Source organism: Pagrus major, chromosome 9, assembly GCF_040436345.1.
Source record: "Pagrus major chromosome 9, Pma_NU_1.0".
Taxonomy (NCBI): domain Eukaryota; kingdom Metazoa; phylum Chordata; class Actinopteri; order Spariformes; family Sparidae; genus Pagrus; species Pagrus major.
Window position 1 is genome coordinate 26,472,648 of NC_133223.1, and position 17,272 is coordinate 26,489,919.

At 43.4% G+C, this 17,272-nt stretch overlaps 1 protein-coding gene across 1 annotated transcript in view; it reads left to right on the top strand.

Moving 5' to 3' along the window:
* LOC141002574 (neuropilin-2-like) overlaps window positions 1–17,272 on the top strand; it is a 109,302-nt gene that overhangs the window by 33,219 nt on the left and 58,811 nt on the right. Inside the window, exons 4-7 of the mRNA XM_073473929.1 lie at window positions 6,458–6,685; window positions 10,044–10,199; window positions 10,299–10,468; window positions 15,474–15,629. Coding sequence (XP_073330030.1) covers window positions 6,458–6,685; window positions 10,044–10,199; window positions 10,299–10,468; window positions 15,474–15,629 — 710 coding nt within the window. The remainder of the gene's footprint in view (window positions 1–6,457; window positions 6,686–10,043; window positions 10,200–10,298; window positions 10,469–15,473; window positions 15,630–17,272) is intronic.

Sequence of the window (17,272 nt, forward strand, 5' to 3'; positions counted from 1 at the left end):
TTTATCCCCTTGACTGAATATTGTGTGTTTGTGTGTGTGTGTGTGTGTGTGTGTTGGGGGGTCTCTGTCACAATCCCTTACTGTTCCTCGGGGTCTGTGTTTTGAAGTAATGAGTGCGTGCATGTTGGAGGAGATTGTCTCTCTGGGTGTCCTAATTACTGGACCCATCAAAGATTAACAGTCTGATCAGTCTGGAAATGGCTTACATGCATTTACAATAACACACAGAAGAATATACAACATATCAGACGTACACAGCTCCTGAATATAAGGACAGTTAATGCACATGAACGAAAAGGGAACACAATTATGGGTTTGGATACAAACACAACAAACACTCGAACCCAAAAACAAATACACATGCTACACTCGTTTTTGTTTACAGCTCTGTTACTATGGATACTATGGATGCTGTAGTAAAAATTTCAGCCAATATGAACGCAGCCGCCACAGTGTGGCGACCAATCAAAATTGACTGTCTAGGCAGTGTGCCCCCAGCTGTTATTGTGACCCAGAACTCGCCAGACGCACACACACACACACACACACACACACACGCTCACACATATGAATGCACTGATGCAGGCTGGACGGTTACTCACTGATGAACGGCAGCTTGCATGTCTGCACGCAAACGTAAACTCACAACACACACACAGGATTTATTTTTGTCACTTTAGACGTGTCATTGGCATTGGGACACTTAGGGTTAACAATAACACGCCTAACCCCGAGTCTTAACCTCATTTTAGTTTAATGTTAATCCAAAAATAAATCTGAGCCTTAGATTTTAATGGTTTACCTTGTGGGGACCAGGTTTTGACCTAAATGAGAAGTGAGTCCATGTAGTGCAACTGTGTGAACACATTGCTGTGAGTAACACACACACACACACACTCCTGAGGCGGTGTAACGTGGAAGCTATCGTGACAGTCCTTTTCCATAACACGCTGTTGTTTACATTCTCCCAAATACCTTCAGGCACTTCCTCTCTGCCTCTGTCCGGCTACCCATCAACTCGCTTTATTACACGCTCTAACCAATCACGTCGCTCGCTCCTCCCTCCTCTGGCTTTCATTGAGGAAAGTGGATCCAGATCCGACCCAGTGAGGAGCGAAAGGTGCTCTGCGGGCTGCAGAGCTTAATGTAACAAACAGCAGAGGTGTGAATCCCTTCAAAATGCAGAACGAACTTAAACCTGAAATTTTAATAATATCCTTGATGTGCACTGCAGCATGTTGTGCCCTTTCAAAACATACTCACTAATAATGGCTTTGCTTACATTGCTGTTCATGAGGCTGAAAGCTGTTTTTCAATCTGCCACCGACTGATGGAGATTTTATGCTGTGATGGGAATAATGTGACAGATGAATGCAGCTTTTTCTCTTTGGTAGAAAAGGTTTGTTTACACTGGTTTGTGTGTCAATACTAGAAAAAAGCAGACAGTGTTTTGAGTTATGGCAGACTGAAAATGTTCCCCTCAATTTCATCTATGTGTCAAACTCAAGAATGAATCTTGAAAATGTTTCCCTGAATTACATCATTAAAAGAAATGCTGGTTCAGAGCTTTTGGCAAATTGCATTAGGATAGCTGAAGGGGTGGTTGTCCTTTGACAGTTTGATTTCATATGCGGTAATTTGGTTGAATGAGGAGTTTATTATGGAGGGAAACTCCTGCTGGGATTCGTCGGAGGAGCTTCGGCACTACGAGCCTGTGACTTGACTGACAACCATACTTGCCAACCCTCCCATTTTCCTGGAGGACTCCCATTTTTCATTGCCCTTTCCCGGTTTCCTTCCAGGGTCACAATTCTCCCATATTTTTCCCATATTTTTCCCATATTTCTCCCATATTTCCTCCTTATTTCTCCCGTATTTCCCCCTTATTCCTCCCATATTTCCCCCGTATTTCCCCCTTATTCCTCCCATATTTCCCCCGTATTTCCCCCTTATTTCTCCCGTATTTCCCCCATATTCCTCCCGTCTTTTACCCTTATTTATGCCTTATTTCTGCTGTATTTCTTCCATATTTCCCCCTTATTCCTCCCATATTTCCCCCTTATTTCTTCCATATTTCCCCCTTATTTCTCCCATATTTCCCCCTTGTTTCTCCCGTATTTCCCTCTTATTTCCCCCATATTTTCCCCTTATTTCTAGTGTATTTCTCCCATATTTCTCCCGTATTTCTCCTGATAATGACATTTTTCATGCTTTTTTACCCTTTTAGTTATCATAACCACTGAACAGCATGTAATCTGCCCCTCATCCTCTGCAGTGAGGGAGAGACGAATAGAGAAATGGAGAGGAAAAAGAAAATTTAAACAAATTCTAGGCGCTCTAGAGAGAAGAATTCCTGTTTCTTACATGAAGTTTTCAAGGAAAGGGGATGAAAATCTGCCACGTCGATTTTTCTGTCAATCATGGGGATTCGCTCTGCGTAAATCCCCATCCCCAGACTCTCTAAAAGGCATGAATGAATGAGTGCCACAGATTTGCACAAGTTTATGCTAGAGGGGGAATTACACAGTCCTTGAATCCCAAATTTTTCAGGGTAGGACCACCAGGACCCTGCTTTTGTTTTGAAATCCTCCCTTTTTTTAAGGTCTCAAGGTTGGCAAGTATGCTGACAACAAATGATACTGAGGTGGGATCTAACCACACAAGCTGTGGTGGTGCAGGAGCTGTTGAACTGTGTGTGGGCCCACGGTGTGTATGTTAAGTCTCCTCTGCATATGCATTTACGTAAGAGATCGGTGGAGGGAAGGGGGGAATAATTGTAGGTTTGATCCCGTCTAATAGCCCATTGGCATGAGAGATGGTTTGAATTAAAGTAGACATCTGCATGCCAGCTTACCACACACACATAAACAGAAACACATTATATTTAGGAAATATACACTCACAATTTAGGCGTATAATCACACACACACACACACACACACACACACACACACACCCTGACAGACCTTGTCCTGCCCCCCCCCACCCCAGAGATCAGTGAGCCATGAGCACCAGCGCCAGATCTACCCAGCAACACACACTCACACACTTCCTCTAACCTTACCCTGTAGTTGAAACACGTGTTTCTTTCACACTTATCCAATTCAGACAGATGGGAAGTGAGGAGAAAAGAATAGGAAATGAGACAGTGGGAGGGAAGGGAGTGATGGAGCTGCGGAGGATGAAAAGATGCATGGGAAGATGGTAAAGAAGGAACAGCGGGAGGGGAGAGAGGAAGAAAGATCAGAGAAGACAAGGAAACAAAGAGGAACAAGTCATAGAAAACAGACGGATGTAGTGAGATTTTGGAATTTAAAATACATGTGGACTCGAGTGTGCTTGAAAAATTGCAAAGAGGCAGAAGAGGAGAGGCCGAGGTGGAGACAGGAGAAAGGAGGGCACAAGTGTTTTGGCAATGTTCACCAACATGAAGTAATGAGAAGGGAATAAAATCGCTGTCGGCAACAGAACTGGTCAGGCGTTCACTCTGCATACTCACACTCACTCACACACACTCACACACACTCATACACACTCACTCACACACACACACACATGCTCATAGTCACGCAGACCTGTGCTACCCAGCGTCTGACTCTGCAGGGGGGCCAGACGCAAGGGGATCCCCGTGAGAGACAGTGTGTGTGATTGTGTGTGAGTGTGTGCGTTTGCCTGCATCTGTGGGTCACTGCATGAGGGAGAGGGTCAAAATAACAAGCAAATCTGAGAGGAAAGTGGGACAGAAAAACAGACCGCGTATCAAGACAAACAGACAATCTCTATCACACTAAAAAAAGATCCTGTAGTGGAAAATGGACGACCGCATACTGTAGATCATGTGGATCAGCAAACAAGCTTGAATGGGGAGGGACTTTTTTATGTATTTCAACTTCTGCATTGTGTCAACGCTTGAGGAGGGGTGGAGACAGGAAAAACAACATCAATATTCCTGATTACACCCACCACAGTTTGTTTAATTATTATGAATTCACTAGAATTTGAGCAGCGTTTCTCACAGACAGACTTTCTGACTCCATCTGACTTTCAGTCTGCTAATGGCTGACTGAGTCCGACTCATCCTGGGATCAGATGTATGAATGACGTGTACGCACAAAAAAAACCCTTTTCCCACACACAAACTGATATTTATAAGGGAGGAATGTGCGTACATCACGCATACCATACACATGTTTTACCAGAATAAATGTGAAAAGTACATGATACAACTTTTTCAGCAAAACCACAGATAAGTTTGAACTTATCCTTGCCTTGTGTTGCAACTTTATGTTTGTTTAGGTCTAATTTTCTTTTTCTGTCTAGTCACAACACTGTACTCATGCTCTGCTTAGGTTTAGGGGCAAAAAACACTTGGTCAGGGTTAGAAAAAAACATGGTTTGCCTTAAAAAACCTGGTTTGGTCACCACAAAGAATGCATACACACAGTTTCAGTCATGACTCTACACAGAGTTTATGCATCTGGCCCCTGGTGTAACAACCTAGTTTCCTTGAAGATCTCTTGAAAAAGCTAGCCATTTTAGTTGTGGACCAATTTCATTATTGACAACACTGTAGCCCAATACATATGTAAGTCTGAAGAAAGTAGATTTAAAGCAGTTATGAGCATAAAGTGGAAGTTATTAAGCAGCCACATAGACATCTGTATTAATTAAAATCCATGCTCATCTGTTCGATCAGACACACATGTGAGACAGATTAAAAAGAGGGTTAATACACATGATGGAGACAGGTTATGAGACACATATGTAATTGTACATGTACACACACATTTTTAATGCATGCTGGGACACACACACACACACACACACACTGAACACACAAACACTTTCTGTGTCTTTATTCACTTTCTCTTTATTTACTCATGCAAGCAAGCGTGCACAGTAGCAGACACCCAAACAGATAGGAGAGAAGTGGGTTGCCATAAGAGGCTTAGACAGGGTGTGTGTGTGTGTGTGTGTGTGTGTGTGTGTGTGTGTGTGTGTGTGTGTGTGTGTGTGTGTGTGTGTGTGTGTGTGTGTGTATGTGGTGGTGGTGGTGGGGGGGGGGGGGGGTTTGGTCATACATGGCTGGTTGGACTGGAATAATGGTCCAGTTGGTGCGACTACATACCCTCCATGGTGTGTGTATGTGTGAGTATTAATAGAGAAGGTATTACAGTCATTCAGAGATGAAGAGCCTGAGATTACACTCCAGATCGCTGTGTGCATTTATGTGAGTGTGAGTGTGTGTGTGTGTGTGTGTGTGTGCATTTATGTGTGTGTGTCTCAAGCTTCTCATAACTGCAGGACCACCCAACCATGACACTATCAACAGATTCCACATCAGTCTTCCTCACTCCTAGTTTTCTGTCTTTTTCACTCACAGATCTTGGTTTGCTGTTTGTTGCTGTCTCTATCTCTGAGCTCAATTTCATTTCCCACTGGTTTTCTTCTTCCTTTTATCTGTTTGTATTTGTTTTCTTCTGGCTCACTTGGATTTCTTTGCTCTCTTTGTTGATACTCAAAGAGCTCATGTCTCTGCCGGGGTAAAGGTTGCTCCTACTATTTTCCCAAGAGCTGGTAGAGATACTGAATCCTGCTCAAGAGCACTTTAGACACATTTGTCTGTTATGAACACCTGAACTTGGACTTTTTAAGGCGCTCAGACCTCAATATTATCACTCTGTCGTTCTTTGTATCTTTGTCTTCAGAGGTGACAGAGTCAAAAGTTCTGTTTCTGGAGCTGCTACGCCCGAATCACCTGCATATTAATTGATCTTATTCCCCATTGGCACATCACTCTTGGGTTTGTTGTTTACCCAAAATAATCTCATCTACATACAACTGCTGTTATTTAGCACCAAGAGCAAAGGATTCATTTTAAATCTGAGGGGGGGGCACATTTACATTTTACCCAACAATTTAAACTGAAATTGTCTTTATTTATTTCTTTATTTTTTAAATTTAGCCTTTATTTAACAAGGTTAGCCATATTGAGACCACAAGGGAGAAAATTAACAGAAAAATACACTAACAAATGCACATGTTTTAAATATTGAGGGACACAAAGCCTTGCACACGAGTTTTGACTTCCGCAGACCTAATAACCACCTTTTACATGTTTCCCAACAATCACATTAACTGAATTTAAAGTACATAAAGTGGAATCAGAATTAATATCGCAAAGCGAGACTTATATCTGTTAGGAAAGTTGAAATAGCTCTGCTGGGAATTATTCAGTTTGCTGTGAGTTTGAAAGAGCCTTCCTCTAAAAAGAGCACCGTCGAGTGTCTGCCCAGAATAGAGTGAATTGTTTAAAGTATAATCTGACGTCTGTGCCCTTTTCTGTGCTCACATTTTTCACATTTATTGAGTTATTGAACCTCAAACTGCTTTAAATATGTTCTCTGTTTAATATTTGTCTCTTAATATGCATTTGGTCTCTGTGTCCTCATCCCAGGTTCAGACTGTTCCCGTAACTTCACCAGTCCCACGGGTGTCATCGAGTCCCCGGGCTTCCCCGACAAATACCCGCACAACCTGGAGTGCTCCTTCATCATCATCGTCCCGCCCAGCATGGATGTGACCCTCACCTTCCTCACCTTCGACCTGGAGAACGACCCCCTGCCGGGCGGAGATGGGGACTGCAAGTACGACTGGCTGGAAGTGTGGGACGGGCTGCCTGGAGGTAAGACGCTGATCGTGATGCGTTTGAGTTTTTGGGTGAAATTAAATAATAATTCAGCCATTTCACGAGCCAACACTCTGAGCGCAGTTAAAATAGTGTGTACTCTGCCCTGCCTACATCATTATCGACTGAGGTGGAGTAGCAGATATTTTAGTAGCTCTGCGTTGGTAGATGAAAGCTGAGCTTACAGGCAGGATGTTGGCACCCACTGTGGAGAAACAACATAACTTTTCAAGGGGAAAAATAAAGCAGGAGTTGCTGAGAGGAGGGAGAAAAGAGGGGAGGTGAGAGGAGGAGGAGGAGTGCTGGGATATTTCTGGTCTAGCTGCTGGGAGGACTGGAAGAGTTTAGAAGGACAAATCCAAGGCACAAAGACCTTGGATCTAGTTTCAAGAGATGGAAGAGGTATAGAGAAAAAGAGGAGCACTGGAAGGGCAGCGAAAGTTCCTATACTGCTGGGAAGACTGGAACAAAGGGAGGAGATGTGGAGATGAATAAATGAGGGCCAGAAGACCTCTGGTCCGCCTTCGAGAAGAGGAGGATTTGAAGGAAGTTCAGCGAGTGGAAGATCTGTGTCGGAAAATAAAGATTCGCTCCAGGATTTTCTACCATTTCATTTTAGTTTTTGGTAACTGTGTTTGTACAATAAATACCATCTATTGTTTTTAGTTTTACACGTTGAACAAATTGACTGGGGACATTTTTTAATAGCTTAACTCCCAAATCTTGTAAGGTACTTAACAGAGACTGAACAGCATTAGTAGCAAAAGGAGAGCCAAACAACGGTGCTTCTGTTCTTATGAATAACTCTTCTATAAATATGAATTTAGCCCGAGGAGGAAAGAAAAGTCAGAGAGGTGGTGCAAAGACAAGAGGGCGGATAGAAAAAGGAGAGGTGAGAGAAAGCCACAACACCTTTGCTCCCTCTTTGCGGGGGATTAAACGGAAGACGAGAGACGTTAAGCAAAGTAGAAAATTAAGATGACCGGAAAGGCAGCAACGAGAGGGGTGATAGAGGAGGAGGGGAGGAAAAGGTTGCTCCGAGTGATGGAGAGAGACTAGAACGAAAGGAGAGGAAGGAAAGTGAAATGAAGTCGGAGGAGGTTGAAAGGGGAAGGAAACGCACAGGATGAGATTCAGAGGTGAAGGACTCGGTGCAGAGTCCAAAGCAGGAAGAAGAGAGGACAGGCAGGGAAGAGAATGAACATGTGCTGGAAGAAGGAAAGGAAAGATCGTTTCATTCAAAGGAAAGAGAACGAGTGCAAAACATCAGTTAGACAAAGGCAAGAATGTGAAGTGTTTTGTCTGTATGAATGTATGAACTACTTGCTCAAGAGATGGAGTAATAAAGTACAAATACTTTGTTACTGTACTTAAGTACATTTTTGACAGCCCTCTGCCTGGATTTTCTTATTTTCTCAGTCTGTTTCTGCTCGGGACGCTTTACCAAACCAAAATGTCGGTATTTGACGTCCTGGGAAAGAGCCTCAACAAACAGCTATTCTCAGTGGTGCGTTTATGAACAGCTGGGACAAATCCTACTGATTCTACCTTTTAAGTCTTTGAATTATATTAACATGACGTGAGGTTCAGTTAGCTTTGCACAGAACTGGACGGTAGAAATGTCCTTCAGAGGGAAAGTCTTTGTACTTTTGCCAGCTCTGTTGCTCTCCAACAGGAAAGGCCACTTATGCACACACCACAATGTGAAACTATTAAAGGAGGGAGGGGGGGCAGTGGCGCTGGTATCATCATGTTTCTGTGTTTGTGTTACCACATATGTGTTTGCAGGGGTCAGGCAAGGGACAAATGTGCCTTCTGTCGACTCTGCACGCTGCTGAAATCAAATTCAGAGCGAGGAAGAGAAACCAGGCGATTTTCGTCTGTTAGAAATATTAAATATTCAATCCTAAAAAAAATATATATTCAATTTGTTTCACCAGAATTTTATGCAAACATGGGTCATTATTTATAGAAATCCTCTCTGCGGATTTGAGCTTCTCTTCTCTTCTCTTTTTATTCCTTTTTCCTCACCACCATAATGAAAAAGAGTTATTACCGTTATTTGCTCAAGAGCCCTATTTCAAATATCCACCCATTCCAAGAGGGAAGAAAAAAATCAATAGCACTGATCGATTGCTGGCTATTTTCTCGTTTTCCTCCTCCACCTCCTCCACAAGCTTCCTCTCTGTGTGTGTGTGTATCTGTAAGTGTGAGAGAGGAGTCAGGGAGTAGCACACAAACACACACACACAGACACACACACCCCAGGGCTCTAAATCACACTCATCTGTTTGTGTTGACATGTACAAGTTGTGGTATTAGAAAAGAAGACAGTAGAGGAATCACTTAGATCTTTGGATTTACACTCTCTCTCACACACACATATATATAAATAGCACGCATTGTAAAAACCATGTCCAGTCCAGAGATAGAGCTGATAGATGAAGGGGAAGAGAGGTGGTGACATGAGAGGGCGGCGTGATGAGTAGATGTCAGTGGAGGAGGGAATGGATAGAGATAATGGAGGGAAGGAGAAAACAAACAAACACATGTGAGGATTATGGGATTGATAAAGGAATGAAAAAGGGATAAACCATCCTGACACCTGGATAAATAGGAGCCTAGTAACTTTGCCTTGGACTCAGATCTTTTACTTAAACTGCCAATAGAATAATGGCACCATCAGCATTTAAATTTGGTCTTTGGCTTTCACGATGCAATTTTATTTACCACTGCGCATGAAAACTCCCAGGAAAATGAACGCTGACTGCGGGTCAAGTTAAGCTGGCAGCCTGGCATCATTTTCATCATGTCTCTATTATAATAAATGAATCAACTCAAGTTTCATCTCATGTTGTTGGTAGTAGCTACTCTAAGGAAGACAGAAAGCATGCAGAATCTTCCAAAAAGCCTCTGACAAGGGCTGTTCAGTAACAATGGTGGAGGAGACAACACACCGACTAGAGCCACTGACGCTCACAGACAGCCCTGACAAAGCCTGACTGCTGACCGCTGGCCTGGTGCGTCAGGGCCTTGAGGTCAAAGTTGCAATGCCACGATGTAAATATACTCTGTTACCAGTACAGATACTGCGATCAAAATTTACTTAAGTAAAAGTATGTATGCATTAGCATCAAAATATGCTTTAAGTACCAGTACTGGGCTTCCAAAATGTGGTGGAGTAGAAGTATAAAGTAGAATACAATGGAAACACTATAGTAGACTAAAGTATTAGTACCTCAAAATGGTACAGTACATCGTACTTACTTTCCACCAATGATGATGACACGTAGAAGTTGTGGGCAGAATTGAAACAGACTGATGGCTAATCCAATACTTCTTCTCTAATCGACAGTGGGCCCTCTGATTGGTCGATACTGTGGGACCAGCGTGCCCCCTGAGATCCAATCATCGACTGGGATTCTCTCTCTGGCCTTCCACACTGACATGGCTGTGGCTAAGGATGGCTTCGCAGCTCGATACAACATGACACACAAGGAAGTCAGTGAGAGTAAGTAGAAGTTTTTTTATTTTATATTTCTTTTTAAAGAATACTTGAATATTGGTCTAAATCTCTCCCTCTCTTCTTCCTCCTTCTGTCCTCTCGCAGCTTTCCACTGCAGTAATGCATTCGGTCTGGAGTCGGGAAAGATCTCGAACGACCAGATCACGGCCTCGTCAAGTTTCTACGATGAGCACTGGCTGCCACAGCAGGCCCGACTCAATTACAACGACAACGGGTGGACGCCCAACGAAGACAGCAACCGAGAGTACATACAGGTACGAGTCTGTCTTTAACTGAAGTTCAGAAAGCTGCAGCTGTGGTGCGAACAAAGCGGGACTCCTCAGACTTTCATCCAAAATGTCTGCATGTTTGCAGATGGTCTTATGGTTCCAGTGATTCGGTTGTCATTGCCACATCATGGCTTTTTTTGTTAGCCCTGAATTAATGATATTAATGCTCACATGCTGTCCAATCAACTAAAGGATGAACAGAAGAAGCAGTTTAACTAACTTCTCTTCGTCTCTGTTAAACATGAACTCACACACACTGCTCAGAAGGTGAGATAAACCAACACCTAGAAATAACATCTCCATACGTGTAATATGAATAAGCTAATTCTGTTGTTTATTAACATATCTGGCAAGTCACAAAACTTGACAAGTCACTCGGTTTAGATTAAGTAAAGATCGTTTTAGTTTTGGTTTAATGAGTTGCAGTGATTATTTGATGAATCAGTTAGTCGATAGAAAGGGGAAAAAAACAATTATTGTGAAAATGTAAAACTTCTGCTGGTTCCACCTTCTTAAATGTTGGGATTTGCTGCTTTTCTTTGTCGTTTATGACAGTAAATGAAGAGTCTTTGGGTTTTGGACTGTTGGTTGGACACAAGAAGCTATTTGAAGAGCACTGATAATAAAAAATAATCCTTAGTTGCAGCCCTGGTTTAATATGGAAAAGTCTGCAGTGACTTAAAGCATGAGATTTAATTTCTTCATTTCTTGGTATCTAACCACAGATGAGACTCAGGATGCAAACCGGTGTCACAGTCCTGGACTTTGTTGTTTGTCGCCACCGCATAATTGGGAAAACAATTCAGCGATGCATAAACATAACCTCGAAGAAAATTAAAAGTTTCTATTTTTCATCAGCCACAAATCCAAGATCCTGATCCTGAAACACACAGCCGTACTCTTCACCCTACCTAAACTAAAAACAGGTTGTGTTTTAATAGCATCTTTTTTCCTTGTGTTGACATGTCGCACATAATAACTCCACCACAGCTATATTTGTGTCTGTGTGTGTGTGTGTGTGTGTGGGTGTGTGTGTCAGCGAGTGGGAGGTGTAGTGATATCAAGGTTTAGCAGCTCGAAGCCTGGGTGAGGCATTGTTTCCTGTGTTCTATCACCGCGCCAACTTTGTGCCATCCCCGAGCCTGAGCCTGAGTTACGAGGCTGTCTGGGTGAGAGGAGGGGAGGCGAGTGTGAGGTTCACTCACCCCTCAGAGAGAAATGAATTCAAACCGACCCGCTAGGCATTCTTCAGTGAGACGCCTTCCACAAACAACACATTATCTTGTTGGGAGTCGCCTTCCTGTAGCCTTTTTTTATCATTGTTAATAAGCTTTTTTTGGAAATAGGCGTTGATGTCAGGTGCTTCCCTTCATTAGGTTATCAGTTTGAACCTTTCCTTTACTCATATTAGAGGCAGTCTTCTTTTGAGCTGCAACGATTAGTCTATTAATCAATTAGTTGACGGAAAGAAACTACAGTATTTATGATCGATTGATCGTTTCAGTCAATTTTCAAGCAACAGAAGTGACAAGATGACTATATTTAGGAGCTGGCAGCGCTTGGTTAAGGTTAAGTAAAAAAAACAGGTCTTGGTTTAACATAGACATGCAATTAATTGATTTATAAGCTGAAATAAAATGAACTGGCAACTATTTTGATACTTTTTACAGTTATTTATAAAGCAAAAAAATCAAACATTTGCTGTTCCAGCTTCTTAAATTTGAGGATTTGGGGCTTTTCTTGGTTAAGGTTAGGAAAAGATCATCTCGGTGTTTGTTTTGCATTTTTGCAGTTTGAAGACGTCACTTTGAGCTCTTGGAAACTGTGATGAGCAATTTCTCTCAGTTGTCTATCATTTTATAGACTAAACGATAATCAATCAGCCTTGAAAACAATCTGCAGAATTTAAGTTTCTGAGACCAAGAAACTCACATCATCTCCTCAACCCGTCTCTCATAATTTGCCAACTGGTCAGGTTTAGAGCTGCTTGGCTTGGCTCTCTTGTTTTCTTGACTAAAACCTCACACCACAAAAAAAAGCTTGCGAGATTAAGGCTTGCTTGGCGCAACTAACATATTCCATCCTCTTAAAACCCTGTGATTAGATAGCCCAAGATGTGCTGCTTCGAAAGGAATGATCAAGATCAGTGTTTTGCTGAAAGAACCAGACGAGCAGCTCATCTTTGAGATTAGTAGGAAAGATGACATGACCGCAGACAGATGTGGAATAGAAGCAGTAGTTGTGATTGTCAGAGCTCCACTGTGGCTAAAGTCCGGGCCAGCAAACACAGGAAGGGACTGTGGCCAAGAGGCAGCAAGAGGCCAAGGTCCCATCAGTGGGACGCTTCCTTCCTGTCTCTCATCACTCTGTCCGGCTTGTCTGAAAATTAGCTGACATGAAAGAATCACTTGAAAGGTTCTCCATATTTCTACAATTTTTCCCCCTGCCTGTGTTTTCCTCTCAGCCTCCTGATTACGGTTTTATTGTGCGTGACGCATCAGATCGCTGCATAGAATGAACCTTCCCCTTCTCCCATGTTGTCTTCCTGCCTCTCTCTCCGGTCGCCGGTGTTGTGGTCGGGTGGCTGCGTTCCACGGAGGCTCTCAGCTGTTCGCCTGCGTTAACACCTAGCACAGAGCCCCTGCGTCTGTGTGTGTCTGTGTGTGTCCGTGTGTGTCCGTGTGAGTGTGTTTGTGTGCAGCCTCCTGTCTTGACAAGCAGCTGTCATAAATGCCAACATGCCTCTCCTTCTTGCATCTTGCACCCCGTGGTCTCTTATAACAGAGTGTGCGCATGTGTGTGTGTGTGTGTGATTGTGTGTGATTGTGTGTTTGCTGAGGCATGTGTGTGTTGCTACGTTGGCTCAAGAGCCCTGTGTGTGGTTTAAATCTCTCTCTCCAGGGCACTTTCCCCCCATGTAGATTATATTGTTCTATTCTATTCTGTTCCGTTCTGTTCTATGATCCGGTCCAGTGAGGTGTGGTGCAGATTGATGATGTGAGTTCTGGTGGCTCTGTTATTCTAACAACTCTGTGATTGATGAGAAGCCCTTCCTGAGAAGCCTCACTTAGCATCTCTCTCTCATATTCATTCTTCACCTCCCTCTCGTCTTCCTCCTTTACTCCTCACCCCTCCTCTCCTCATCCATTCGTCTCCTCAGTTCCGGACTATCGATTAGTTGTCTTGGTGGATCTCTGTCTGGCCCTAAGCGTGCATGTGTGTGTGTGTGTGTGTCGGTGTGTGTGTGTTGGAAGTAATCTAAAACACCTGTCTCTCTGACAGATAACAAACGCAGCATTTTACCACCCCCGGTGTTTTGTACTATACCCCAGTGGGACACCACACACACACACACACATACACACACAACAAGTTCTGATTAATCTACAGGTTTCAGCAGCTCCAGTGGAGGAGAATAAATGTTATAACCTGCAGAAGAACCTTTCTCATCTTCTGCTCTTTATTCGCCCGCAGCCTCTCTTTGTCTTTATTCCCTCTTCTCTTCCATGTAAAACCTTGTTTTGTAAAGTGGAGGGTTGGATTCTGCAATCTCTGTCCCAACGCAGCAGAGAACATAAATCAAGTAACGGGAAAAAGGGCTTAAAAACAGTTGCAGGTGTGCTGTCTTCCTGGTAAAGAACTGTAAATGTAGCTTCTATATTATAACCCTTACAAAAAAAACATGTTAAAACAGGTGTTGCGGCAAAATTCTTATTATTTTTGAGTGTGGGTAGTTCCTTCAGGCGAAACGTAGGAGTTGCTGAAAAAGACACAGCTGCCCTGCGTCAAAAAGTGTAAAAAGATCAACTTTTGGAGATCATTATGAGTCGGGCAGTCAACAGTATTGTTGTTCAAACCGTTCACAGTAAATTCAAGAAATGACAACACAGATTCCACCTGGCGTGTGCGTCCGACTCGATCTTCTCCGTGTAGATTGTGGTCCGCTTTCGTCTGAGAGCCTCTTCTGGGACACTGCTGAATCATGCTATGGCCCAGCAGGTGGAAACACAAGAATTGCTGCTCCCAACACAGACCAAATGATGGTGCAGCCCTGTGCTTATCGCCGCAACGCCTGCATTGGTCTGAATGAGGCCTTAGCGGCCAATCACGAGACATGTCGCCAGCGTAACCATTGTTTTCTTTTGCCCTCCTCTCCTGCACCTTGCATAACCTTTTGCAAGTGATTATTTAGAGGAAATACTTTTAACTTCCCAGCACAAGGTGTAGAGTTGCATGGCTTTTTCCATTAGTTACATATGATGGCCAGATTAGCATTCACAGACGCGACACGCTGTTTTGCCGAAAAACGTGCATTTCCACAGCATTTTCAAAGCGACCACACCTTTAGCAACGAGCCTCTCTGTGATTGGGGCTTTATTGATGAATGACATCAGCTTTTCAATTATGTAGAGCTCAGCTCATGGTGTCAAAAATGATTTTCACAGCAGCAGAAAGTTACAGGAAATATAATATCCTGTCGTGACTGGTCCGGTCTTTCTAGTTTTCAACAAAGCTGATAATCATTCTGTGGATTAATACATTTGACCACAGTTATTTGAAACCGGCAGTTTTCAACATCAGGCCCATTGGAGCACAGCGGTTCCGTGTCCCCTACAAATTGAGAAAACCTATCAAAATATTTATTTTTTTGTGATTTAGAGAGCTGCATTGTTCTGCTCGATCCACTCATTTCGGGTGCCGTGGAGCAAAACAAATGTGCGTCTTCTTGAGGGACTTTGAAATTGAAGCCTGCCTCCACGTATAATGCAACACGGCCAGCAGCATGCCGAACACGTAGTGTAGCATCCACAATCAGGATGGGGCGGTGATTATGGCTATTGTATGGGAGGAAATTAAAATGAGCCCCGGGTCATTACTATCGATCTGCCGGGAGAGAAAACACAGAGAGCAGGGAGGGAGAAGGAGATGAGAGGGAGAGGAGAGGAGAGGGAATTTGTATTAAAACTTTCTCTGTCTTCCTCGCCAACAGGTGGACCTCCACACTTTAAAGGTGCTCACGGGCATCGCCACCCAGGGCGCCATTTCGAAGGAAACTCAAAAGGCGTACCACGTCACCACCTTCAAGCTGGAGGTCAGCACCAACGGGGAGGACTGGATGGTCTACAGACACGGCAAGAATCATAAGGTAGGCTCAGATTCATGCACAGGCACACAGTTTCACGCTATGGTATGGACTGCAAAGTATTCTGGGCGACCAGAGAAAGTCTGGATGCTCTTAGGTGACACACATGCCTCGACATGCACGCACACGGAGGGAGAAAAATATGAGACGGAATATATGCAGCAGGAGTTGACCACAAGCCCGAAATTCACCCAGTGTCTGCAATTACAGCCTCTCCACCGCCGTTCACTTGGCTTCATTTAAGGGTTTACGACCGAGCCAGAATCGGCACACGTCTCCGAGCTCCAAGCGATACCTTACATCATCGAGTGAAGCTACACTTAGACTGCGCAGTCTGCTTTTCACATCCCATCTGGTTTCTGTTACGTACTGGTCAGAGTTCTGCCTCATGTCGACCTTGGTTGGACTGGTTTCTGAGCTGTTTCTCTCTGAGGTGTTCAGGCACGATGAATCATCAGCGCGATCTGGGGGTGCCGGGCGTAGAAATGAAGCAGACAGTACCGAGGGTCTTTAAAATGGTCGCAACTGCAATTAAAGTATAGGAGCGTTCCAGTGGTTGTGGCTGTTTTTTCCATCACAGCCGTTCTCTCCCACATATGTTTGTCCTGCGGTCTATCGCCACATCTCGCTTTGTGCTATAAACGCTAATGCACTAATGCATGCACGCACACTCACAGATGCATACATTTAAACTTTTAAACTTCTACTGCTGTGTGAGGGAAACAGGAGATTCGGTTTAACCATATGGGGTTCCTCTGTGGACTGCAGATCCCACAAGGCTTATAGCTCTATATAACTCCCAGGCAGGTGATTGATGGATAAAACAGGAGAAAATAAATAAAGAAATTCAGGAGACTCTGCAGACTCACTTTTTAAATCACAGCACACGCAACAAGAAATGGCGACAACCTCAATTGTTTAAAAAATAAATGAAAATGAAATTATTAAAGGTATAGTTGGGGTCTTCTGATGTGGGGTTGTATGAGGTTCTTGTCCCTGGTCAGTGTGTTACCTGCAGTAGATGACCGTCAGCTCTCCCCCTGTGTGGTGAAGCAGCGAGTAGCACCAACAGGGAAGCAGAGCATTGCACTGCTAAACAGCAAGACTTATTTTAGCCACCTAAAAGAAGGCACACCTAAAAAAGTATATATTTATTTAAGTGCACGCTGTATTTTGAACATTTTTGGTGCCGTCAGACAGCCGTGTAATACAGTGCAGGCAGGCACAGCTGTGCTTGTGTGTAGGAATATGGACGTTGCACAGTTGAGGGAATGTAGTCCCAAAGGAAAGGGCTGTCTGCCAGCAATGTAAAGTGCAAAAATGTTCAAAATATGGCGTACACTTAACCGGATACATTTTTCATTTTTTTAGGTGTGTCTTCTACTATCTCTTTAAATTGCACTTGACAGATTTATGGGTGCATGTGCAACCCCGGAGCCCTGTAAAGAAGGATTATAGAAGGAGGACAAGGAAGAGAGAGTAGAGCAAGTTTTCTAATCAGTTTTACAGCTATTAAAATCAAAATACATATTTCTCCTCTGACATATAGTGCTTTATCCATGTAGATTGTTGGTGATATCGGCTAAAGAGTAATGTCTGCCTTCACTTGAATATAACAGAGCTAGATGGACGAGAGGCTAACTAAC